This window comes from Poecilia reticulata, chromosome 12, assembly GCF_904066995.2.
Source record: "Poecilia reticulata chromosome 12, P_reticulata-male-v2, whole genome shotgun sequence".
Taxonomy (NCBI): domain Eukaryota; kingdom Metazoa; phylum Chordata; class Actinopteri; order Cyprinodontiformes; family Poeciliidae; genus Poecilia; species Poecilia reticulata.
Window position 1 is genome coordinate 23,836,991 of NC_088841.1, and position 26,296 is coordinate 23,863,286.

At 39.7% G+C, this 26,296-nt stretch overlaps 1 protein-coding gene and 1 pseudogene across 2 annotated transcripts in view; both read right to left on the bottom strand.

The window, feature by feature from the left end:
* LOC145554324 (uncharacterized) overlaps window positions 1–16,040 on the bottom strand; it is a 36,610-nt pseudogene extending 20,570 nt beyond the window's left edge. Inside the window, exons 1-5 of the transcript XR_014090326.1 lie at window positions 15,921–16,040; window positions 15,662–15,793; window positions 15,158–15,289; window positions 14,879–15,004; window positions 13,220–13,339 (exon numbers count right to left, since the gene is read on the bottom strand). The product of XR_014090326.1 is annotated as an uncharacterized LOC145554324 (transcript). The remainder of the gene's footprint in view (window positions 1–13,219; window positions 13,340–14,878; window positions 15,005–15,157; window positions 15,290–15,661; window positions 15,794–15,920) is intronic.
* On the bottom strand, window positions 4,013–11,974 carry LOC145554299 (NLR family CARD domain-containing protein 3-like). Its single transcript, XM_081613852.1, has 6 exons — window positions 11,848–11,974; window positions 9,247–11,035; window positions 8,604–8,777; window positions 8,118–8,291; window positions 5,419–5,465; window positions 4,013–5,271 (listed from the first exon to the last, which is right to left on the bottom strand). Exons 1-6 carry the CDS (start codon window positions 11,972–11,974, stop codon window positions 4,739–4,741), a joined length of 2,844 nt encoding a protein of 947 aa, XP_081469978.1. The 3' UTR covers window positions 4,013–4,738.
* Window positions 16,041–26,296: the final 10,256 nt, after the last annotated feature.

Consider the following 26,296-nt stretch of genomic DNA (forward strand, 5'->3'; position numbering starts at 1 on the left):
CAAATGATGATTTTATTCATTAAAAGAAAAGATCTGAAAACCAACAAACACAAAACCAGGAAAAAACACAAATCTGGAAAAACAAGACAAGTATAGAAATAAAGTTTAAATTACTGTCAATGACAAGAAAACAAAGTTTAGACTGAAAAAAGTTTAGACAGAAAAACAAACATAAAACTTTCACTCTGTTCTACATAAATCATCATAAAATAAAAGCAGCAAAATATTCAGTTTTTTTCCAAAACATCTCAAAGGATTTCCAGCTCAGTTTGTCGACAAACTCACTAAAATTATTATCACACCTTATTTTATTTGTTTAGCAAATAGTTTAAAGAGGGAAAATAGTTTAAACTCCTCACAAAAATATGACACATCAGAAATTCCTCTAACTGAACTGAAATAGTTTTTAATATTCATCCTGATCTTTAGTTTTTTATTAAATCTTCTCTCTTATTCATAGTTTCTTTTTTCATTTCTATCCATATTTATAGACACAATGACAGGAGTTTATTATAGACTTTGTAAATAATCAATGTTGTTCTGATTTCTACTAAATCATAATATTTTAAAGTTTGCACTGTAAGAAATATTTCATGAGTTAAATGAAAATAATCAGACTCAGTTATAATTCAGATCATTTTCTTCTGTGTTGGTTTTATATGAGTTTCTCCAGATCAACACACAATAATTCATTTATGGAAGAATTAGGCAACATTAAAACATGTAAAGTGATTTAATGTTTAGAAAAACTTTAGAAAATATTACAATAGATTTTTACATTTTAGCTTTTACCTCATCAATATCAGCATTTCAGTTTCATTTTTTGTCTAGTTTCACCTGAAAAAACAGATTTTAGATGTGATATTTTTCATTTTTTATTTTCTTGTTAATAATTATTACAAATGCTGTTTTCCCATAATTTAGTGTTAATCTATTTTTATCACACCATTAAAACTTGTAATTCTCCTTCCATTAAACTGTTGCTGCTCCAAACTGACCAGATCAAAATAATGAATCAGCAAATAAAGTAAATGTTGACAAATTAGCTTCACTGCATAAATCATTTCTGTAAAGTAATAAAAGTTTGGGACCCAGTTCTGATGTTGTGGAGAATTATCCGTTCTCCATGCCGAGTTCTTGATGTCTGAGGTCAGTGAGTTGAATTCATGAATCCATTTATTAACACCAAAATACAGCTGGTCCATTTCTCATCCCACCTTTAGGAGTTAGCAGGACAAAATGGCACCAAGAACAGTTTGTGATCTGCTTTGTTAGCCTGTGGCTAAGCTCCGCCCTAAAGAGGGCGTTCCCTAGTGTGTCCTTCCCTCTTCCTGAGTTAAAACATTAGTATTGTTGTTTCTAAATCAACTTGTTTTCATTATTTCAGCTCTGAAAGCTCTGCATCTTTTTCATTATTTTAAAGATTTATCATTTTCTGCAAATAAATATTATATGTTGTCAGTAGTTCATAGGATAAAAGAACAATGTTCATTTTATTCAAACATTTGCCTTTAAAACAGTAAAATCAGAAAACTGATTATTTTAAGTGGTCTCTTATTTTTTCCAGAGGTGAATTTGGATCATTTAAAAAGCTCTTCATCTGACAGACCCTCCTGGTACAAATAGAGAACTCATTAACATGACCTTTGACCTTCTGTCTTTACTCAGCTGAAATTAAACATCTATTAAAAAACACCAAAAACCCTTTTCTCAGAAACACAATATCAGATTGGCACCACTCCCATTGGGTTTTGGATGAGCTGTTCAAGATCTCATGTCTGTCACCTATTTGGGGAAATAATAGATTCAAACCAGGAAGAGCAGACAGAGGGTTTAGAATATGGATGAATAAAGGGTTAAAAAATAGGGACCTTTATAGTGAAGGAGTTTTGATGTCCTATGAACAACAACTGGTAAATAAGTACAGTCTGCCAAAAAACATTTTTTAAGTATTTACAGATTAGAAGCTGTTTCTGCCTCACTGAAATCTACGACTGAACCTCCACTCTACCATAGAGAATAGAGCCGTTCACCATAATCAGAGTACGGCTCTACTTTCCACATTCTATAATATTTTACTTTTACCTTTAAAAGAAAATAGTCTCTCATATTTACAAGCCTGGAAATCCCTGAGGATGAATGAAATAACTCATGTCTATTGGCACAAATCAAACTATTAACACAAGGTTTAGACTTTTACAATACAAATGCTTATTTAGAACGAATATCACTCCTGTAAAACTTCACCATTTCAAATCAGTGAAACATCCAAGCTGGCAGAATAATGGGTAAACCCCAATTAACTGGTGGAAACTAATTTGGTGAGACAAACTTGTATCTAAATGACCCAATGTTGTAGATTATAGTTTTTTCTATCTTGAATACAAAATATTTATATTTACTAAACTTTCTAACTTGTTTTCTGCAGTTACAGGGCGAGTCTTTCTTCATGACTCTTTCAGGAATGAGAAGCTCTGTCATGAGGGGTGGTGGTTGGAAGTGATGGGCTATCAGAATCCAGGCTTCGAGGCTTGCTGTCTTGCTGAAAACCACGTGACTGGCAAAAAACGAGGCCTCGCATTGCCTGGGTCACGTGACTGCTTCATTTTGCGAGTCAGTTTTCAAAATAAAAGCGCGATGAGCCGCGCTGCATCTTGGGTTGTTGTCCTTTTAGTCTCGCGTCAGCGGAGAATATTTGTCTTCAGTGGCCAAAATAAAATGAACATTGACCAACATATTTGATGTGTATTGATGATGGCACTCATCAAAATGTATTGTCTGTTACTGGTTTTCTCAATTGTAGATTGTTTTTTTATGACTTTATATTTTTTGTGATTTTATTAACTGCATTGTTGCTGAAATGTGCTACAGAAGTAAACTTGATTGTCTGAAATGGAGCCAGTAAGAGGAAAATCTCTGACATCTGGGAATACTTTGAGATTATCCTCACAATAAAATTCTTCTTAGATAATAATTAACCCTCCACCTCCCAATTTCTCACCTTCTGCAAAGTTCCACTATTATTTGTAGTTTGATTAGCAAAGATATATCAGTCTCACACAGCAGAAACAGATTTAATCCTGTTGCAGAACTAAAATTCATCTAGCCAAATATAAGGGATCAGAAACTGATAACAAGAGCTAATCAGGACTTAACAGTTCTACTGGAGAGTAGAGACGTGTAACAACAACTCACATTCGACGTACATTAGACAAGGACCACAGACAACAGGTGGGACTAAATACACTCAGGGGTAATCAAGGCAATGTGACACACCTGGGAAACAACAATCAATGGGGAAGACGCAGAGACAGAGACACACAGGAAGGAAACTGAACACAAAAAACCCTAAAAATAAATATACAGAAACACGATCATGACAAGCTCAATCTTTTTATTCTACCTTGTTAATCAGTGAAATAAATTGGAGGAGAGACGTTTGGTTCCTGCTGCAGCTCAGTGCTAATCTGGTTAATCTGAGAGATGAGCTCCAGTATAACACTGCAGTGAGGATTAAAAGAGGCCAGACAAGGTGAGGGACAGAGGAGAGGTCACCATCATGAAGTTTGAACCTCTGCAACAAACTGGATTTTAATCACAACCAGCTGCTGATTTTACTGAGTTCTGGGATTTCCAGTTAAATCCTTTATTTTCCGGTTTGGGTTGAATAAGGTGTGGCCCACGTTGGGCTGTGGCGGGTCATATCCATGTTGGTTTATTCTCAGCTAAAATAGGTTTACTATTGTTATCAAATGTAAAATATGTCTGAGTTGCAGCGATCAGAGCTTTTCTCTCCAACACTGATCTCCAGTTTTCATTCTGCTCTGATCTTCCAGTTCCTGGATTTTTTCTCCAAAGAAAAAAATGTTCTGCAGGTTCTGAGTTTCAGGTAGAAGTTCTGAATGAAACAGAAAATATTAAGATTTTATCACTTTATGCTTCAAAGCATTGACCTCTGACCTTCATGGGATGGGAATGTTTTACTTTAACTAGGACTTTCTGAAAGGCAGAGTAGATGAAAAAATATTTTTAATGCAGATATTTAAATTTGAACAGGAAAAGAAAAGAATGAGCAGCAAATAAACCAAATGCAGAAGAAAAATGTTTTTATTTCTCTAAAACACAAAGAAAAACTGCAGCAAATAAACAAAAGGAAGATTTAATATTCAAATCTGACGAGTTTAGAAAAATAGGAGCCGACAGAAACAGAAAATGTTCAGTGATTGAGAAAAAGTGATCAACATTTTAATGAAATCTGATGAATGAGAGGAAAATATAAGAGAAACAACATCTTAATATTCAGTGTGAAACTTTGACTGGAAACAAACAGGAAAACATGAGGATCCTGGAATAATCCTGGAAAAATTCCAGCTTCCATGTTTAAAGGACTGGAAAGAAGAAAATGTTTCCAAGGACTCCATCAGAAAAGTTTCACCAAGAAACAGATTGTAGAGATGAACTATCTGTTCAACAGTGAGAGAGTTTCTCTGACAGGAGGAAAATCTTTAGACTCTTTAGACCAGGGTTGTCCAAAGTAGGTCCTCAAGGGCCCCGTATCCTGCATGTTTTTGCTTTCTCCCTGGTGATAGTAACAAACTCTTTAGCAAGTCAATGTTCTCCTAAGGCCTTCAAATGAGCCATCATTTGATGCAGGTGTGTTAAACCAGGGAGGCAACTAAAACATGCTGGACGCTGGCCCTCGAGGACCAACTTTGGAAAGCCCTGCTTTAGACTAAAATCAGCACAGAAACACTGAGGAACCAAAACCAAGCCTATGGAACCCAAATCCAGGAATCAGAGGTTCAGTGAATGTGGTGTTGAAGGTGTGGAGGTGGATCAGTGAGTCAGAGGAGACTCTGTAGAAGGACAGAATGCCAGCAGGACAGTCCACATACACTGATACTCTGTTAGAGACGGAGGAGGAAGAGAGACGAGTTTCTATGTTATTGTGACTGACAGAGTAACCTTTAAGATCAGAGCATCTCAGACACCAGGAATGATCATTATATCCAAACCAACAGTCTATACTGTTTCCTTTCCTCCTGATTCTTCTGTAACTCACTGACATAATAACATCTCCCCTCCACTCGACCTCCCAGTAACAGCGACCAGTCAGACCAGTTCTACACAGCAGCTGATCCCAGTTATCAAATCTTTCTGGATGATCAGGATATGACTGAAGCTCCTCCAGATATGTCACGTTCCTGTTGTCTTCAGACAGTTTGAGTTTCCTGCTCACTGTGTTTGTGTCGATGGTGAGTTGACAGGAATCTGATGGAGAGAACAAACACAATCCAGCTGCAGTTATTGATCATTTATTGATCTTTGATGATGATCCTGAATGAGTGATGTGACAGTTTGAAGATGGTTGAATGTGAGCTGCTTTGTTGTCATGAATTAGATGAAAAACACACTTACACTTCCTCAAACCTGGTGTCAAGAATTGACCTCCAGCAGGATCCACCCTGAAAGGAGGAGGGGGGTCAGACCATCAGTCTCTTTCAGCAGCAAACATGTTGTAGTACTCGAGATTGGTCTTGGTCTCGAGACCATTTTTTGATAGTCTCGGTCTCGTCTCGGACTCGACCGCATTTGGTCTCTGTCTTGTCTCAGTCTCGGGCGCTGAGGACTCAGCATTTTATTCCAAGACCAGTCAAGACCGCAACTGTGAAAGTATCACTAAACGTACAGCATACTGTCCAGTTTATTTGTTAACATCTTTGCTTTCACTGGATGCAAAACGTACCGATTAAAATCCATGCAATTTTGTGTTTCTGTTACTCACCTTCTCCCACCCCCTCCCCACCTTTCACTCACACGCGGCTCTGAGACATGTGCAGTGGTTTTCTCTGAGCGGCAGATGTTGCCGGTCTAATTGTCAGTAGTAGAACAGCGCTGCATAAATCATAAGAAATCCGATGGCTACAGCTAACTCAGCAGCGCTTCACTTTCACAGACGGTGGGGACTTTGTCTAACTTTTTTTGTCACTTAGAAAAGTAGCACAAAAAAAGGTAAACTCCATTAACATGATGCTAGCAAAGCTAACTGTATAGCTGCACTTAATTATTGTGCAGAGATGTTGACTGACTTCTCGCATATATGGGACAACGCTGTGTCCAAAAGTTTGGAATATAGTGATGTGACATTCAGGAACAGTCCGATTCTTTTGCAAGGCTCTTTACTTATTAGATAAGATTGGAGTGTCACCAAGAGCCATTGTTCCATCAGATTACCATACGCTGTCAGAATAGCATACATGCAATGAGTACCATGCCTGCCCATGCGCATTAAGTGGTCCTAGTGTCAGAGGAGTTGTCAGTTCACCATATGCAACAAGTTATGACGAAAATAAATCATGAAATTGTTTTCAATGATAACTATATAGATATATATACATTGTGGTGGTTTCAAAGTGTATTTAAAGAAGGGACTGGCTGCAGCCGCAGTCAACTACAACACACGCCGTGAAAAACTCATTAACCTACATAACCGCCAACTCAGGATGCCATACAGAATAACAAAATGTATGATGATCTACTTCATGATTCTATGTTGCTGATTAAATAAAATCATAAGGCAATGACGTGTCTGACAGATATAGCTGCGTTTGTGCTAAGCGTATGACGATTTGACAGGGTATGCTGACCTGATAGAACACCATTCTTTGTTCTTGTAATGCTCTGTGTACACTGCAGTAGCTCTCATTTTATTTAATTATGTACGTTGATATTTTTAATGAACAAATAAATAAAACACAAGAACGAAAGAGCATGCAGAGCATGCACATTGCTGTTCGATTGTTTTCGTTCACAGTGGCATATGTAATGTGTGCCATGGTGTCAGTGTACCTGACTTCAAGTAGTAGGAGAGAGGGCGAGAACAGTCACAGTGAGCGCCTTGTGCTTGGTTACTTGCTTGTTGCTCCTTGGTTAGTTTTCATAGTGGAGCATTATTTACCGTCAGGGCATTGCCTCAATTGCTATGTGTAGTGGTGCAGACAGTGGTGGTTTCTGACATGAGCAATATGGGCAAACGCCCAGGGCATTTTCTTTTTAGGATGACACAAGACCACCCGGATTATAGCACAGAGATGTATATTAGTAAAATGTATTAAGTATTTAGTATCTAGGTGTTTATTATGAGAGTATGGACCTTTCCCATCAATTTGAGAAGCAATTCAGATCATATGTCACATTTTATCGCCGCTGGTCTTGGTCTTGACTTGGTCTCGGACCCTAAAAGTCTTGGTCTTGTCTTGGTCTCGGGTTAGGTGGTCTTGACCATAAAACTGAGGGGCATTACATGTCTCTCAGACACACATTGTCCTCCACTGAGACAGGAACAGTCCAACATTTAGATTGCAAACTGCAGTGGATATAGGAAGGACAGTTGGTGCTGTTGCAGCAGAACTCATTTCTCCAAACACAGGAAAAGCTCCAACAGAGAGGAGAAAGGAAATCCCTCACCAACAACCTGAAGAAACTCACTGAAGCCTAAAAGGACATCAGGAAACTAAGGAAACATTTCTGGAAGCTCAACCCGATTTAATAATCAGCATTAAAATCCAATCAATCTAAACTCTGATCAACACCTGGATACCTGCTCCATCCACACTCCCACACACAGATGAAGGAATGAAACACTAAACAGCCCTGCTGCTGAAAACCTGCTGTGGCCTCACTGTAATATCCAGAAATACAAACATTAAAAAGGAGAAGCTGCATCACATTCAACAAAGAGTTCAACAAGAACCAAAGATTTGATCTCTGAGCTCAGACTCACAAACCAGGGAGGGGCTTCCATCATCACAAACCTCTGCACCACCAGGTGGCGCTTCACACATTTACAATGAGAACAAGAAGAAGTACAGCATTTTCCCCAGTCTTATTCATTTGATCATTTTCCAGATGTCCAGATGTTTTATGTGCAATATTTTAACTAAATCCTGAAAATTGTGAGTTTACTTAAAAATATTTATTTCTCTCTCAAAACTTTTAAACATCTATCTGATCAACATGGAGTTACTTTTCTTCTCTTCTTTTTTCCTTGGGGCTGATGTTTCTCCTCTTCCTCCTCTATCAGACCTTCTCTGCTCCTGCAGCAGGTTCCTCCATACCTGAGAGCTTCCAGTCTCCAGTCTGGATCCTTCAGTCCAGCCGACAGCAGCTTCACTCCTGAGTCTCCTGGATGATTGTAGCTCAGGTCCAACTCTTTCAGATGGGAGGGGTTAAAGGTCAGAGCTGAGACCAGACAACCACAGCCTTCCTCTGAGACCAAACAGCCTGATAAGCTGCAGACACACAATTCATCACATGATGAGAAGATGAGAACATTGAGGTAGAGCCTAAGGTCTGAACTGGGCATTTTCACAAGAGATAAAAAGTCAATAAATTAACCTGTCAATAAGATGAAATGGTAATAACATTCTCATGTAGTTCTGTGTGTAATAAAAATTACTATTATGTGTTGAGATTTGGTGGGCTAAATCTCAACACATAATATGTCACAGTCAGACATTATTATCATTATAAAAAAATTATATCATCTTTGAAAGCAGGTAAACGACAGAAGTTTGTTTTCACCAGGACTGAGAACATTTTACCTGAGAGTTTCCAGGTTGCAGTTTGGACTCTTCAGTCCAGCAGAGAGAAGCTTCACTCCTGAATCCTGCAAGTTGTTGTTACTCAGGTCCAGTTCTCTGAGACTTGAGGACTGGGAGCTGAGAACTGAGGACAGAGCTTCACAGCTTCTCTCTGAGAGGTTACAGATACTCAGTCTGATGAGACAGGGAGAAAATGTTAAATAATTCTTCAAAATGTATGCTTTTTTTCCCAGTCAATGATGTTATTTTGCACAAATTGAAAAAAAATTATATTATCCACATCTTTATGATACATGTATAGTGAACTGGTTTATTCCATATTTGGGTCTCCAGCTTTAAAGACTGCAATACAGCAGCCAGCAAAGAGGCTGGCAAGAGAAAAATTTAATTCTACAATGAACAGCATTAATCCAGTGTTGGCTTCAACAGAAAAATATAATTCCTCCTCTTTGAACATGTAGCATTATGATTAGTCACCTGTGAGAGCCAGTCTCTCTTTACTTATCATCTGGTAGCAGCTACCACTGATACAATGCATCAGTTTGTTTATCAGTAAACAAACTGATAAAGCAGGACTCAATATTTACCTCATCATTAACAAATTTCTTTAAAAAATAACTTTAGTAACAATCTGTGTCCTTACAGACCTTTGTTGGAGGCTTTAACCACTGGCAGCAGCCTCAGAAGAGCCTCCTCTGAAGCAGAGTATTTCTTCAGGTCAAACACATCCAGACCTTTTCCTGATGACACTAAGATGAAACCCAGAGCTGACCACTGAGCAGGTGACAGTTTATCTGTGGAGAGACGTCCTGAGCTCAGAGACTGTTGGATCTCCTCCACTAGAGAACGATCATTCAGTTCATTCAGACAGTGGAACAGATTGATGCTTTTCTCTGCAGACACGTTCTCACTGATGTTGTCCTTGATGTACTGAATCGTTTCCTGATTGGTCTGTGAGCTACTTTCTGTCTGAGTCAGCAGACCTTGTAGGAGTCTCTGATTGGTCTGCAGTGAAAGTCCCAGGAGGAAACGGAGGAACAAGTCCAGGTGTCCATTTGGACTCTGTAAGGCCTGGTCAACAGCTCTCTGATGGAGAGACATTAGTTTAGGTTTATGAAATAATGAAAACATTTTAGATGTTTGTGTTTCTTCCATCAGGATGACTCCAGAGTTGATGAAGGTCAGATGAACATGAAGAGCAGCCAGAAACTCCTGAACACTCAGATGGATGAAGCAGAACACCTTGTCCTGGTACAGCCCTCTCTCCTCTCTAAAGATCTGTGTGAACACTCCTGAGTACACTGAGGCTGCTCTGATATCGATGCCACACTCTGTCAGGTCTGATTCATAGAAGATCAGGTTTCCTTTCTGCAGCTGATCAAAAGCCAGTTTTCCCAGAGACTCGATCATCTTCCTGCTCTCTGGACTCCAGTGTGGATCTGTTTCAGCTCCTCCATCATACTTGACCTTCTTCACTTTGGTCTGAAAAACCAGGAAGTGGATGTACATCTCAGTCAGGGTTCTGGGCAGCTCTCCTCTCTCTCTGGTCTCCAACACATCCTCCAGAACTGTAGCAGTGATCCAGCAGAAGACTGGGATGTGGCACATGATGTGGAGGCTTCGTGATGTCTTCATGTGGGAGATGATCCTGCTGGCCTGCTCCTCATCTCTGAATCTCTTCCTGAAGTACTCCTCCTTCTGGGGGTCATTGAACCCTCTGACCTCTGTCACCATGCCAACACACTGAGGAGGGATCTGATTGGCTGCTGCAGGTCGTGTGGTTATCCAGAGGAGAGCAGAGGGAAGCAGTTTCCCCCTGATGAGGTTTGTCAGCAGAACATCTACTGAGCTGGACTCTGTAGCATCAGTCAGGATCTCCTTGTTGTGGAAATCCAGTGGAAGTCTGCTCTCATCCAGGCCATCAAAGATGAACAGAACCTGGAAGTGTTCAAAGCTGCTGATTTCTTTGGTTTCAGTAAAGAAGTGATGAACAAGTTCCACCAAACTGAACTTTTTCTCTTTCAGCACATTCAGTTCTCTGAAGGTGAATGGAAAGATGAAGTGGATATTCTGGTGGGTTTTGTCTTCAGCCCAGTCCAAAGTGAACTTCTGTGTTAAGACTGTTTTCCCAATGCCAGCCACTCCCTTTGTCATCACTGATCTGATTGGTTGATCTCTTCCAGGTGGGACTTTAAAGATGTCTTCCTGTCTGATGGTTGTTTCTGGTCTGTGTGGTTTCCTGAATGCTGTTTCAATCTGTCTGACCTCATGTTCATCATTGACCTCTCCAGTCCCTCCCTCTGTGATGTAGAGCTCTGTGTAGATCTGGTTCAGAAGGGTTGCACTTCCTGCTTTAGCAATCCCCTCAAACACAGTCTGGAACTTCTTCTTCAGACCAGATTTAAGTTGATGACAAACTGCAGCAGGATGTTCTAAAGTAACACATCAAGTAAAGTCAGAGATGAAACAAAAATACCTTCTGAAGATGATTTAAATAAATATGATTCTATTTCTATAGACATCACTAAATGTGTCATTTATCCATCAGGTTAAATCTTTGTAGAAATCCTCTTACTGTTCTGCAGACGGTCAGCCAGTCCTCCTGCTTCATCCTCCTCAGGAAGTTCAGTGTGATCTTCATCACTGCCTCTCTGCTGCTCTTCCTCTGCTCTTCATCCTCTCCTTCCAACACCTCATCCTCCTCTCTCTGACTCTCTGAGCATTCTGGGTAATCTGGGCTCAGAACCTTCTGGATCTTCTTCAGCTCGTTCTTCACAAAAGTGACAATATTTTCCTCCAGCAGCTGGAACAGAATAATAGATGAAGGAAACATCAGACTGAAATCATGGAGCCAAACACCAGATGGATGTTGGACAGACTGACAGTCCTCTGGTCTACAAAGTGCAGCATGGACTATGAACAGAACCATGGAAAAGTAGTGGTTGTTCATGTACAGACCATAAATATGGAGTGCAGCTGTGTTTGATGCTGCTGGGAAGACAGACCACTGGGAACCTCTGCGCTCTGCTGGTCCACTCTGTGGAGGAACCAGGAACAATGAGGAAGGCAGGAAATATTCATCCAGTAATATTTACTAATAAAATAACTAAGAGTGTCACATTGAAAGCAGAAAACAGAGCATCACATGAACACCATACAAAGAAGGTAGAAAGAGGAAGTTGGACTACAAGGATGAAGACCAGTAACACCAGAATCACCAGTAGATATTGTAAAAAGTTGGTACTGAACTTGGACTTCAAACTGTCCACACTGTCAGCAGATCTGATGCTGGTGGAGACAGAGGCCCAGAGCTTGGGGACAGTGGAAGTGAAGGCTCTGTCCAAACAGGTCTTCAGGACAGTGTTGGACATCCATCAGGTTCTTATGACTGGATCTGAGGTGATGTGGACACGGAGGAGCACTGAGATATGTGGGTGTGTCCATGTGGGATCCTCTCCTGGATGTTATAGAGGATTTAAAATGGATCCTGTAGATCCTGGAAGCCAGTGAGCTCACATTATGTCTGTCCACACAGAGACAATCTGAAGGTAAAGATCCATGAAGTGATATCTGGATGTGAGCAGTGAACCAGATGATCCAAGTAGCTGTAAAGATTTAATGTTCCTGTTGTTCCCACTAAGAACCAGCAGAATCTCTGATGGTCCACATCAGCTCAGTCTGGTTGAGTTCCAGCAGATCTCACCAACCACATCATGAAGCTTTCCTTCCTGTTGAACTGATCTCACAATGCACATAGGAACCAAGTCCCGATGGAACAGACTGGTTTACCAGGTATTTCACAGTGGGTGGTGGAAATGTGTCCCACTGTTAGTCTGACATGGTCAGCGCTGAAAGCCAAGTCATCTTTGAGGCATCCAGTCAACATGTGAGACCAGACCTGCAGTTGTTTGCCACTTTCTACACATTCATCCTAAAACATCAAGATGAAGCAGCAAAGACTTAAAAAAAAATGCACTAATTCGAGCCCTTTTATTATTACTGTTCTACTGTAAAAGAGTAAAATAGTAATTAACTGAGTCTGAACTCCTATAATAACATCATCGCTCTTTTGCTAGTGAAATATTTTGTGAGCATGAACGTTTCTGTCCTGGTCATGTTGACCGTACAAGGTTTGGTTTGAACCTGCAGCAGTAAAATCTCAGAAATGACAACTAATTATTATGAAGCAGGACTGAGAACCAAAACTGTAGAAAGTAACTCAAATCATTAGTTATGCCAGCAGCCGCTGTGGTAATATTCCAGAAGAGGTTTTAGTGCAGCTTGAGGTCTGGCTTTATTCTATATCACTGCAGGTATTAAGAATGGAAACCAGATCTGACTGAATATTTGTGTGAATTTTTCTGTCAGCTTTCCAAAGAAATCTTTTTATTTTATTAAAGTTTGGTTGATTTTAACTTGCTGATCTCTCACATCACAAACTTGGGTGAAGATGTGTCGACGTCTTTAACAAGACATGTTACCATATGCATTGATGGAATGAAAATAAAATAACCTGATATTCAGTCTAATGTTCCCATGGCAACAGAACTTGGTATCGTCACATGGCCACAATGACAGATATAAACAGTTACAGCAGTTAGAAACAGCTCACTCACCTCTCTGATGGTGGAGATCCAGGATATTTAAAGGTAATGGCAAGATCCTTTGACATGTTGCTCTTAATGGACACACAGCTGGGTTCTGGTTCTGGTTCTGGTCTGAGTCTCTTTTGGTTCCTGACAGAAATATGATGATTAAAACTGAATCTGTTCAGTCTGGATGAAGCAGCAAAGAGGAGCAGCAGCAGCTTCATCACCACGTCTGTTTTGGCCTGATATAGTGAACGCTGTGTGAAAAGGGCTGTGGACAGTTAGAGATGGTGACCTCACCTCTGACCTTTGCTCTGGCTTTCATCTTCCTCACTCAATCTATGTATTGATGTCTTAAAAATGGTCTTATAGGTTAATAGATTATTCTCTTTTTGTTAATTTTGTGAACAAATAGATGACACATCCTCAAAGTATTAAACAGACCCTTTGATTTTTGATACTTTTAGTTACTTTTCATTGATTTTGTTGATGGCCAATAGAACTCTGGAATTGGTTCATTTATTTGGAGTTGTGCAAAAAAAATAATCCAATTCATTGGTGACTGAAACAGTACTGAAGTCAATTAAGTTTAATTGACTTTATTGTCAATTAAACGTAGATACAACTTAAAATTGCATTTTACTTTGATCTGTAACTTTAATGTGATCTTTAACTTGAACTTCATTTGAATGATTCCTGAGAAATACTCTGTGGAATATAGCTATTTAAAAAAAAAAAAGTTTATATATTTTGGTTAACAGTTTAACCATGTTTAAATGTGAATGCTAATTTCTTTTTTATTTTTGTTTATGACCTTGTTTAGGTCAGGGTTTTTTTTTCCAGCCCCTGTATAAGCCCAGTATAGCAAACTACTGGATCACTGCAGCTTTGCGGTAGGACTTAATTGACCCAAACTACTTTACTTTTCCAGGACCTATTGCCTTGGATCATGGACTAAAAAGTCAGATCACTGATTGATGGACCATTAATCACTATGGATACAAAAGGACGGACTTGAATAAGAGAAAAAACTCTTGGGTGTCATCAGGGTTTATATTTTTTGTTGTTGTCCTGTTGTGTTTATTGTTTATACTTAAAGGAAAATATAATTATTATTGAATACAATTTAAGCTTGCATTCAAGCTTAAATTGTGAAAATTTAAGCTTCAATAAAATGACTTGAGCTTACTTTCTTTATGATGGTGTTTTATTCACACACAGCTCCTCAGCCGAACTTTTCTGACTTCCTATTACCATATTTGGCTGTAGTCGGGCGGCGCGCCTTAATTAGCGTGACATGAGCAGCCGCTGTGGTAATATTCCAGAAGAGGTTATAGTGCAGCTTAAGGTCTGGCTTTATTCTATATAACTGCAGGTTTTAAGAATGGAAACCAGATCTGACTGAATCTTTGTGTGAATTTTTCTGTCAGCTTTCCAAAGAAATCTTTGATTTTATTAAAGTTTGGTTGATTTTAACTTGCTGATCTCTCACATCACAAACCTGGGGGAAGATGTGTGGATGTCTTTAACAAGACATGTTACCATATGCACTGATGGAATGAAAATAAAATAACCTGATATTCAGTCTAATGTTCCCATGGCAACAGAACCCAACAGAACTTGGCATCATCACATGGGCGCAATGACAGATAAACAGATCAGTTACAGCAGTTAGAAACAGCTCACCTCTCTGATGGTGGAGATCCAGGAGATTTAAAGGTAATGGCAAGATCCTTTGACATGTTGCTCTTAAAAGACACACAGCTGGGTTCTGGTTCTGGTCCTGGTCCTGGTCTGAGTCTCTTTTGGTTCCTGACAGAAACATGATGATTAAAACTGAATCTGTTCAGTCTGGATGAATCAGCAAAGAGGAGCAGCAGCAGCTTCATCACCACGTCTGTTTTGGCCTGATATAGTGAACGCTGTGTGAAAAGGGCTGTGGACAGTTAGAGATGGTGACCTCACCTCTGACCTTTGCTCTGGCTCTCATCTTCCCCACACAGAGTGGTTTTAGAGGGAGGGACTCCCTCCTCTCTGTCCTCACACTGATCCATGCTGCTGAATTCACATCAGCTCACACACACTTTCTAGCTTCACCTGCAGAGGAAACACACATCATTCATCTGCACATCAACTCTGATCATCCTTTACATCATTAGAGCTGGAAAAAGATCAGCTGCTCCTCCTCTGATTGGCTCTTCTTCTCTGCTTCATATCAGTGTCAGGTGAATGCAGTCAGACAGCAGAGAGGCAGAGGAAGCTGCCATCAGCTGCTGCACTTCTACTATCAGTCCACTAGATGGAGACATGGAGCAACATTTACATTCACTGATTCAACCTGAACAGGAAGGATTTTATTTCATTATTAATCGCTACAAATGATTAACGACTAATTAATCATTTGCAGATACTGGATTATATTCTGCATCAAAGATTAAATAGATATTTATATAAGTTGTTGTTTCTGACCTTGATGGTGGAGACCGAAGTTTGTTCACAGAAAATAAAAACATGAAGCAGATTTTTCAGAGAAGAAATCATAGAAACATCGTCCTTTCATCATGTTGTTTGATTCCAGTTAATCAGTAATACAATTATGACCTTCAAACAGCAGAGAGATGAAACTTTGAGCTGAAATAAGCAGTGAATCTTTTCTCCAAACTTTAGAGAGCAGAAAGAAACAGGAAAGTTCCTGAAGACAAAGTTTAAGTAAACAAGTCAAACTTACAATTTGTTCAAACGATCAAAAGAGTCGAAGAAGAATATTTGAACAACAAATAAAGATCCAACAACCTGATCAGAACCGCACTTTAAAAGTGTCATTCAGACTGAAAGTAAATGTGACGGATGTTGCGTAACTGATGACGTCACAACTCACGTGGGTTGTAGTTTCTTCTTTCAGAGCAGCAGAACCAGGAAGTAAAAGGTCTGCAGTGAATTCAGAGGCAGGTTGATAAAATCTTCTTGAGGAAAAAGAGAAGTTCTGATGGAAATGAGGGTTTTGGAGAAATATCTGTTCTCCATGCTAATTGTGTGATATTTGAGGTTAAAAAGTCAGTGAGTTAAATTTATGAATTCCATTTATTAATACCAAAATACAGCTGGTCCATTTCTCATGCTACATTCAAGAGCTAGCAAGACAAAATGACACCAAAAACAGTTCTAAATCCTATTTGTTAGCCTCTATCTAAGCTACTCCTTACTGTGTCATGACCTTTAACCTTTAACCCTAACTTTGAGGGCATTTCCTACCATGTCATTTCATTTGGTCTTAGCTTTGCAACTAGTTAAAAGAGACAGAAGGAAAACAGAGAATTATTTATTCTCAACAGGATGTACTGACTTTTGATCATCAATGTAGTGATGACTGTAAAATATTTAGCAATATTTTAGGTTATTTAGCATATCACAGGAAAAAATGTCAAAATACATATAAACTAGATATTTGCATAACTTTAAAAACACTTATCTAACTTGAAATTAAGTATTTATTTGGAAAATTACAAATTTATTCTCCAAAATAAAATTTGATTTTCAAATTCATTGTTTATTGTCAAAACTAAATAAATACTGAATTAAACTTCATATTTAATTATCTACCTCTCCTTGGGCTGCCACCTTACCGTGGTGGAGGGGTTTGAGTGTCCCAATGATACTAGGAGCTATGCTGTCTGGGGCTTTAAGCCCCTGGTAGGGTCATCCAAGGCAGACAGGTCCTAGGTGAGGAACCAGACAAAGCGCAGCCTGAAGACCCCTTATGATGAGTAATAACTTTGGATCTGGCGTTCCCTCGCCCGGACGCGGGTCACCGGGGCCCCACTTTGGAGCCAGGCCTAGAGATGGGGCACGATGGCGAGTGCCTGGTGGCCGGGCTTTTACCCACGGAGCCAAGCTGGGCTCAGCCCATAGAGGAGACTTGGGTCCTCCTTCCAATGGGCTCACCACCTGTCGGAGGGGCCAAAGGGGTCGGGTGCATTGTGCTATGGGCGGCAGCCGAGGGAGGGGACCCTGGCGGTCTGATCCTCTGCTGCAGAAGCTGGCTCTTGGGACGTGGAACGTCACCTCTCTGGTGGGGAAGGAACCGGAGCTAGTGTGCGAGGCTGAGAGGTTCCGGCTAGAAATAGTCGGCCTCACCTCGACGCATGGCTCTGGTTCTGGAACCAGTCTCCTTGAGAGGGGCTGGACATACTTCCACTCTGGAGTTGCCCACGGTGAGAGGCGCCAAGCAGGAGTGGGCATACTTGTTTCCCCCAATCTTGGCGCCTGTACGTTGGGGTTTACCCGGTGAATGAGAGGGTAGCCTCCCTCCGCCTACGGATGGGGGGATGGGTTCTGACTGTTGTCTGTGCTTACGGGCCGAATGGCAGTTCAGATTACCCACCCTTCTTGGAGTCCTTAGAGGGGGTACTGGAGAGTGCCCCTCCTGGGGACTCCCTTGTTCTACTGGGGGACTTCAACGCTCACGTGGGGAATGACAGTGAGACCTGGAGGGGAGTGGTTGGGATGAACGCCCCCCCCCGATCTGAACTCGAGTGGTATTCTGTTGTTGGACTTCTGTGCTCGTGACGGATTGTCAATCACAAACACCATGTTCAGGCATTAGAGCGTCCATATGTGCACTTGGCACCAGGATGCCCTAGGCCACAGTTCGAAGATCGATTTTATCATCGGATTCATCGGATCTGCAACCATATGTCTTGGACACCCGGGTGAAGAGAGGTGTGGAGCTGTCCACTGACCACTACCTGGTGGTGAGTTGACTCCGGTGGTGGGGGAGGAAGCCGGTCAGACCTGGCAGGCCCAAACGTGAGGTGTTCCGGGCACGTCCCACCGGGAGGAGGTCTCGGGGAAGACCCAGGACACGCTGGAGGTACTATGGTCTCTCGGCTGGCCTGAGAACGCCTTGGGATTTCCCCGGAGGAGCAGGAATTAGTGGCTGGGGAGAGGGAAGTCTGGGCCTCCCTTCTGAAGCTGCTGAACCCATGACCTGACCCTGGATAAGTGGAAGAAAATGGATTGATGGATGGATTTAATTATCTATTTTCATGTCTCATTGTTCAGTCAGAAGCTCCCAGATGGTCCAGATAAGAAGATCTGAGCATCTGGTTTGGTTGATCCAGAAGGTTCTGGACACATCCAGAAACCCAGAACAACTGGACTCCAGTCACACCTTCAACAGAACATTCTGCTCTAAATCCAGACTGGACCGCTTGATTTCTTTGGACCTGAAACATAAAGTGCTGTGAAAAACTATTTGCTCCTTTACAGATTTCTGCTGTTTTGCCTTTTTGTCCACCTGAAATGTTTCAGATCATCAAACTGAATTTAATATTTGATGAAGAAAAACTGATTAAATACAATAAAGAGTTTTCAAATGATGATTTTATTCATTAAAGGAAAAGATCTGAAAACCAACAAACACAAAACCAGGAAAAAACACAAAGCTGGAAAAACAAGACAAGTATAGAAATAAAGTTTAAATTACTGTCAATGACAAGAAAACAAAGTTTAGACTGAAAAACAAACATAAAACTTTATCTCTGTTCTACATAAATCATCATAAAATAAAAGCAGCAAAATATTCAGTTTTTTTCCAAAACATCTCAAAGGATTTCCAGCTCAGTTTGTCGACAAACTCACCAAAATTATTATCACACCTTATTTTATTTGTTTAGCAAATAGTTGAAAGAGGGAAAAATAGTTTTAACTCCTCACAAAAATATGACACATCAGAAATTCCTCTAACTGAACTGCAATAGTTTTTAATATTCATCCAGATCTTTAGTTTTTTATTAAATCTTCTCTCTTATTCATAGTTTCTTTTTTCATTTCCATCCATATTTATAGACACAATGACAGGAGTTTATTATAGACTTTGTAAAAAGTCAATGTTGTTCTGATCTCTACTAAATCATAATATTTTAAAATTTGCACTGTAAGAAATATTTCATGAGTTAAATGAAAAAAATCAGACTCAGTTATAATTCAGATCATTTTCTTCTGTGTTGGTTTTCTATGAGTTTCTCCAGATCAACACACAGTAATTCATTTATGGAAGAATTAGGCAACATTAAAACATGTAAAATGATTTAATGTTTAGAAAAAACCTTAGAAAATATTACAATAGATTTTTACATTTTAGCTTTTACCTCAATATCATCATTTCACTGTCATTTTTTGTCTAGTTTCACCTGAAAAATCTGATTTTAGACGTGATATTTTTCATTTTTAATTTATAAATATCACAAATTCTGTTTTCCCATAATTTAGTGTTAATCTATTTTTGTCACATCATTAAAACATGCAATTCTCCTTCCATTAAACTGTTGCTGCTCCAAACTGACCAGATCAAAATAATGAATCAGCAAATAAAGTAAATGTTGACAAATTAGCTTCACTGCATAAATCATTTCTGTAAAGTAATAAAAGTTTGGGACCCAGTTCTGATGTTGTGGAGAATTATCCGTTCTCCATGCCGAGTTCTTGATGTCTGAGGTCAGTGAGTTGAATTCATGAATCCATTTATTAACACCAAAATACAGCTGGTCCATTTCTCATCCCACCTTTAGGAGTTAGCAGGACAAAATGGCACCAAGAACAGTTTGTGATCTGCTTTGTTAGCCTGTGGCTAAGCTCCGCCCTAAAGAGGGCGTTCCCTAGTGTGTCCTTCCCTCTTCCTGAGTTAAAACGTTAGTATTGTTGTTTCTACATCAACTTGTTTTCATTATTTCAGCTCTGAAAGCTCTGCATCATTTTCATTATTTTAAAGATTTATAATTTTATGAAAATATTATATTTTTGTTGGAATTTCAGAGACATGTTGTTAGTAGTTCATAGGATAAAAGAACAATGTTCATTTTATTCAAACATATGCCTTTAAAACAGTAAAATCAGAAAACTGATTATTTTAATGGTCTCTTATTTTTTCCAGAGGTGAATTTGGATCATTTAAAAAGCTCTTCATCTGACAGACCCTCCTGGTACAAATAGAGAACAACTCATTAACATGACCTTTGGCCTTCTGTCTTTAATCAGCTGAAATTAAACATCTATTAATTTCAATCTGATATTGTGTTTCTCAGAAACACAATATCAGATTGGCACCACTCCCATTGGGTTTTGGATGAGCTGTTCAAGATCTCATGTCTGTCACCTATTTGGGGAAATAAAAGATTCAAACCAGGAAGAGCAGACAGAGGGTTTAGAATATGGATGAATAAAGGCTTAAAAAATAGGAACCTTTATAGTGAAGGAGTTTTGATGTCCTTTGAACAAATGGTAAATAAGTACAGTCTGCCAAAAAAACATTTTTTAAGTATTTACAGATGAGAAGCTGTTTCTGCCTCACTGAAATCTACGACTGAACCTCCACTCTCTACCATAGAGAATAGAGCCATTCACCATAATCAGAGTACGGATCTACTTTCCACATTCTATAATATTTTACATTTAGCTTTAAAAGAAAATAGTCTCTCATATTTACAAGCCTGGAAAACTGATCTGCAAACCGAAATCCCTGAGGATGAATGAAATAACTCATGTCTATTGGCACAAATCAAACTATTAACACAAGGTTTAGACTATTACAATACAAATAGTTATTTAGAACGAATATCACTCCTGTAAAACTTCACCATTTCAATTAAAATATTCCTGGTGTTTGTGTTAAATGCAATATAGATAATGATTCTCTATATTGAGCTTCAACCTTTCTGGAAGGAGGTTTTCATGTTCATCTCTGGTTTGATTGAACAGGATGTTCCAATGGACAGTAAACTTTGCTTACTGCACATTTTTACAGATGGATTTAAAGAACCTATGAAGAGAAAGAAGCTTTTGAGTTTTTGCCTTTTGCAGGCTAAACATTTCATTACTCTGAAATGGAGGAAAACAGAAAGACCAAAGATAAATGAATGGATAAACTATTGAGCAACAACATCCATCCATCCATCCATCCATTTTCTTACACCCTTGTCCCTCAGTGGGGTCGGGAGGGTTGCTGGTGCCCATCTCCAGCTAACGTTCCGGGCGAGAGGCGGGGTCACCCTGGACAGGTCGCCAGTCTTTCGCAGGCAATGAGCATCAACCTGGCAATGGAAAAACTGACTTATATAACAAAAGGGAAGCTTGAAGACTTTAAGGATATTTGGTTTCCCTTCCTACATCTTGTCCAACACTGTGACATGAAAACTTCATTTCTGTTTTCTTTTTGTGTAGATAGAGTGAGCCCTGGGGTTGTGTGTGTTTTTCTTTTTGGGTGGGGAGGGATTGCACGGTATGTTAATTTTTGTTCTATTTTTCATGTTTTTTTGTATGTCTGTATAGCAGAAAAATCTAATAAAAATATTTGGGGAAAAAAGCACTTCATCTATTTTCAATAACCAGACATCATGTAGGTAAGAGTTTCACCACCAGAGGGAGACAAACTCCACTAATGAAACGTTCAGTTGGTCATCAAATGTCCAAACCAAACACTCCTGTCAAACAAATGTTAATAAATGCCTTGCCTTGTGACGTCATCTTCACAGACTAGTAGAACAATTTCACACTGATTTTGACTCATTAGGTCACATGACCTAGATGCCATTGAAGAGAAATACTTCAATGGCATTTCTCTTGGGGGGCGGACAGTCAAAATCTGAGTCATAACAGGTCAATTGAATATCACATTTATTACGTTGAAAAAGAAAACTTGCCAAGTTTAGATTTAACTGAACTGATAACGGTAGTTTCCGAACGATCACTTAACAGTAAAAGTGCTGATCCTTCGTGTTGCTACTAGCATGTGCTAAAAGAAAATGGGTGCGTTCTTCTTCTTCTTCTTTAGATTTCAACAGCAGCTTGCATCCATTATTGTTGCACTACTGCCATCTACTGGATCCTAATATCTATACCTCAAATTCTCATAATGATTCCAGTATTATTTAAAAAACTGTTAAATATCATTTCCCCTCAATGCTATGTAACTGATCAACAACATTCTCAAATTTCAATTCCCTATTAAAACCTAATTCCGTTTTAATGGGTGCGTTCTTCTTTTATTTCCAATTTTGACTTCCAATGATTCACTTTGTAATGGTCTCACTATGGTGTCTTGTACCAAAACTAACCATCAGCCAAACTCCTTTCACACGAGTCTGGATTAATTAGTTCTTCCTTTATTTCCATGTAGAATAGAGTGAAACTGTCAAAACACAAACAACTCAGGATGAGCTCAGAGCAGCTTACAGAAGTGTTTTACATTCAGATACACACATTAGAAGTACAACTGATACAACAGCTACCTCAGAATGCTATGAGCGGCAATGCTACATAACGACCTAAGAAATCTTAGCAGCCTGCTAGTTAGCAATGACGTAGCACATAATCAAATCGCCCGCAGGTATTTCCAAAACTAATTCAATAAACAAGTTAATTTTTTGATCATATGTTAACATAAAGGCTCGTTTTGAAGTATAAGCTGCTACTTACAGGCATTGCTTCGAAGAACTCGACCTGGAATGCGGCGTTCATAACAAACACGTGTGTTCATCTGCTCTACCGCTACCAAACAACCGTACTGATTACATAACATAAAAGTCAAGCAGTTCCCTAAAAGTCCAACAGATGGCAGCAATGCACCATGCAAAACAAAACACCCACAGTTTACAGGACACACTTCCTGCTATAGAGCCCCCTGGTGGTTGAAGAAAAATCCACGTATAAACCGGAAAATACAGAGAGCATACAGAATGCTCTTTGTATTGTTCAGGGGCCCGGACCAAATGTGGAGGCGGGCCGGATCCGGCCCGCGGGCCGTAGTTTGGGGACCCCTGCCGTATAGCAACACGTTCACAAATAAAGACTGCAATGTTTTAAGCGTGGAGTGGATTTAATGGACTTTATACTCAACTGTTTAATTCTTGGTCCACATAATAATAATAATAATAATAATAATAATAATAAATTTAATTTATAATGCACTTTTCATTAATAAAATTTCAAAGTGCTACATGGTGCATCTAAAAACATAAATCAACAATAAAAAACAATAAAAAAGACTGTCATTTAAAAGTGGAGTAGGCTTGTCTAAAAAGGAAAGTTTTCAAGCCAGTTTTAAAATCGGACAATGATTGCGGGGCTCTCAAATAGTCCGGGAGAGAGTTCTAAAGACGAGGAGCAGCCACAGCACATGCTCGATCACCCATAGTCCTTAGTCTTGATCGAGGAAGGTGGAGAAGATTGCTGGATTGGGATCGTAGTGGTCCTATTTTTGACATTTCAGGCATTCCATATTGAGAAGCTGGTTGCCTACATGTATATTAACTTTTGAAACTGTTTAATGGACCAAATTCCTGATGATTTTAGACCAAATCTGAAAGTGTAAATATCCATAATCAGTCAATACATCAATATTTTGGCCCAGATTTTTATATCGATGCTTCCCTGTATTTGATATTTAGACTAGATTGTTTCTAGATCTTTTCTTAAATGATGATGTTGGGCTGTGGCGGGTCATATCCATGTTGGTTTATTCTCAGCTAAAATAGGTTTACTGTTGTTATCAAATGTAAAATATGTCAGAGATGCAGCGATCAGAGCTTTTCTGTCCAACACTGATCTCCAGTTTTCATTCTGCTCTGATCTTCCAGTTCCTGGATTTTTTCTCCAGAGAGAAAAATGTTCTGCAGGTTCTGAGTTTCAGGTAGAAGTTCTGAATGAAACCGAAAATATTAAGATTTTATCACTTTATGCTTCAAAGCATTGACCTGACTTCATGGGATGGAATGTTTTACTTTAACTAGGACGTTCTGAAAGCAGAGTTGATGAAAAAATATTTTTAAAGCAATATTTAAATTGAACAGGAAAAGAACAGAATGACCAGCAAATGAACCAAATGCAGAATAAAATGTTTTATTTCTCTAAAACACATGAAGAAAACTGCAGCAAATAAACAAAAGGAAGATTTAATATTGTCGTGTTAACAAAAGAGTGCGTTCAGTCCCACTGTATCATCGTGATTAGTTTATTTCACATCACACCGACTCTCAGCATGGACATTCCCCAGCAATCAGCGTCACCTGTCTACTTAAGCCTGACGCGCCCCGTGATGTCATCACAGGTGGCCATTTGTAGTTTTTAACCGTACATACCATTAACACCACATCTTCCTCTCTAGAATCAATGGGTGGACTACCATTGATCAACAGACCTTAGAGGATTATCTGCCTCGTAGCTGGAAGGTCTGTTCTACCTAAGACTAGAAAACATTGTAAATAGAAATACACATTAATCATTCCTAACTTCGCGTAACATGTACACAAATCATTTCATTCCCTTTGACTATAAATTCAGTCTATCAGGTTTCACGATCCGTCTCCCAAACCTGGTTCTAGGAGTAGGTGAAAGTTCAGGAAGATTCTACTGTGTAGGTTCTCGGAACTCTGTTGAGCTGTTCTGGAGCCAGGTCCCTTCCGGTACTTCTGGCTCTGTCGAAGGCTCCATGGCAACCAAATGACGACGATTTCGCCTAATGATCCATGCGGTCCTTCCACAATATAAGAGCGTGGAGTCGATGACTGTAACCACTGCCCACTGTGCCTTGGTCTTTAATCCACACACCTTGTCCTGGAGTGAGTTTGCTAAGAACTCTGCTCTGTGGCGTAAATCATATCTCCTGCATCTTGTGTCCTCCTCTTTTCTCTTTTGAGCAACCATCCTACTATTTGGAAGAACTGGTGTCAATAAAGATGGAAGTGTTGGCACCGTCGTGCGAATCTCTTCCATAAGAAGCTCTGCTGGGCTGTATCCATTCCAAAGTGGTGTTGCTCTATAGGCGAGTAAGGTGAGATATGGATCAGCTGCTTTCTTCAACAAGTTTTCACCGTTTTAACAGCACGCTCAGCTTCCCGTTACCTTGTGGGTATCTCGGGCTACTTGTAGTATGGCGAATCCATATAACTTTGCAAATGTAGCAAAAGCAGCACATGAAAACTGGGACCGTTATCTGTGATCAATACTTCGGGAATACCATGACGTGCAAACACAGATTTCAAGTGGGGAATCACATCTGTGACCTTGTGGGACTTAACTGAGCAATTTCCACAAATCTTGATGCATAGTCCACAACCAGAATATACGTTTTCCCTTGCAAAGTAAAGAGATCAGCCCCAGGTTTTTGCCATGGTCTGTCTGGATACTGTGATGGCATCAGTGCTCAATATGATTTACTTTCTCTCTGTTACAGGTGTGACACTTTAGAACCAGCTCTTTTAGCTGCTGGCTCAGTCCAGGCCACCACACTGACTGCTGCGCTCGTTCTCGACATTTCACCACTCCCTGATGTCCTTCAGTAGTCTCATGAGCACATCGTTTCTCATAGTGGAAGGAATAAGTCTTTCTCCTTTTAACAAAAGACCATCCTTCACTGTAAGAAATGCCTTTCAGCCATACAGTCTAAGTGCTGGTTCACTGTTGTAGTGTGTAGGCCATCCTCCTTCACATAGCTGCATCACCCGCACGCATATGCTGTCCCTTTCAGCTCCTCTCTCAGCTCTTCAAGGTAGCTAGTGCTTGCAGGCAAGTTTTGTATCACACTGTCCACATAAATATTTGAGTCTTCAACCAACTTAGTTTCTGTTTCTGTTAAGTTTTCTGTCATGGGGGTACGTGACAGAGTGTCAGCTTCCCAGATGTTTCCCTGGCACATATGAGATGGAATAGGAATATCTCATGAGACGCATTCTAAAACGCTGAATGCGCGGTGGAAGGCATCCAACCTCTGAGAACCCAACAGACTCACAAGTGGTTTATGATCAGTCTCCATTTGGAAATGTTTGCCAATAAGATAATTACTGAACCTTTCACAAGCCCAGGTAAGACTCAAAGCTTCTTTTCCACTTGTGCATATCTCTGCTCAGTCTGTGTTAATGCTCGTGACACATATGCAACAGGTCTCCATTCTTGACCCCATTTTTGAAGCAGCACACTCCCCAGACCATAAGCTGATGCATCTGCTGAAACTTTGCATTCCCTGTTTGTGTCGAACATAGTTAACACTGGCGGGGATGAAAGCATCTCTTTCAGATCTTGAAATGCTTGGCCTGATCAACTCCCCATATCCAA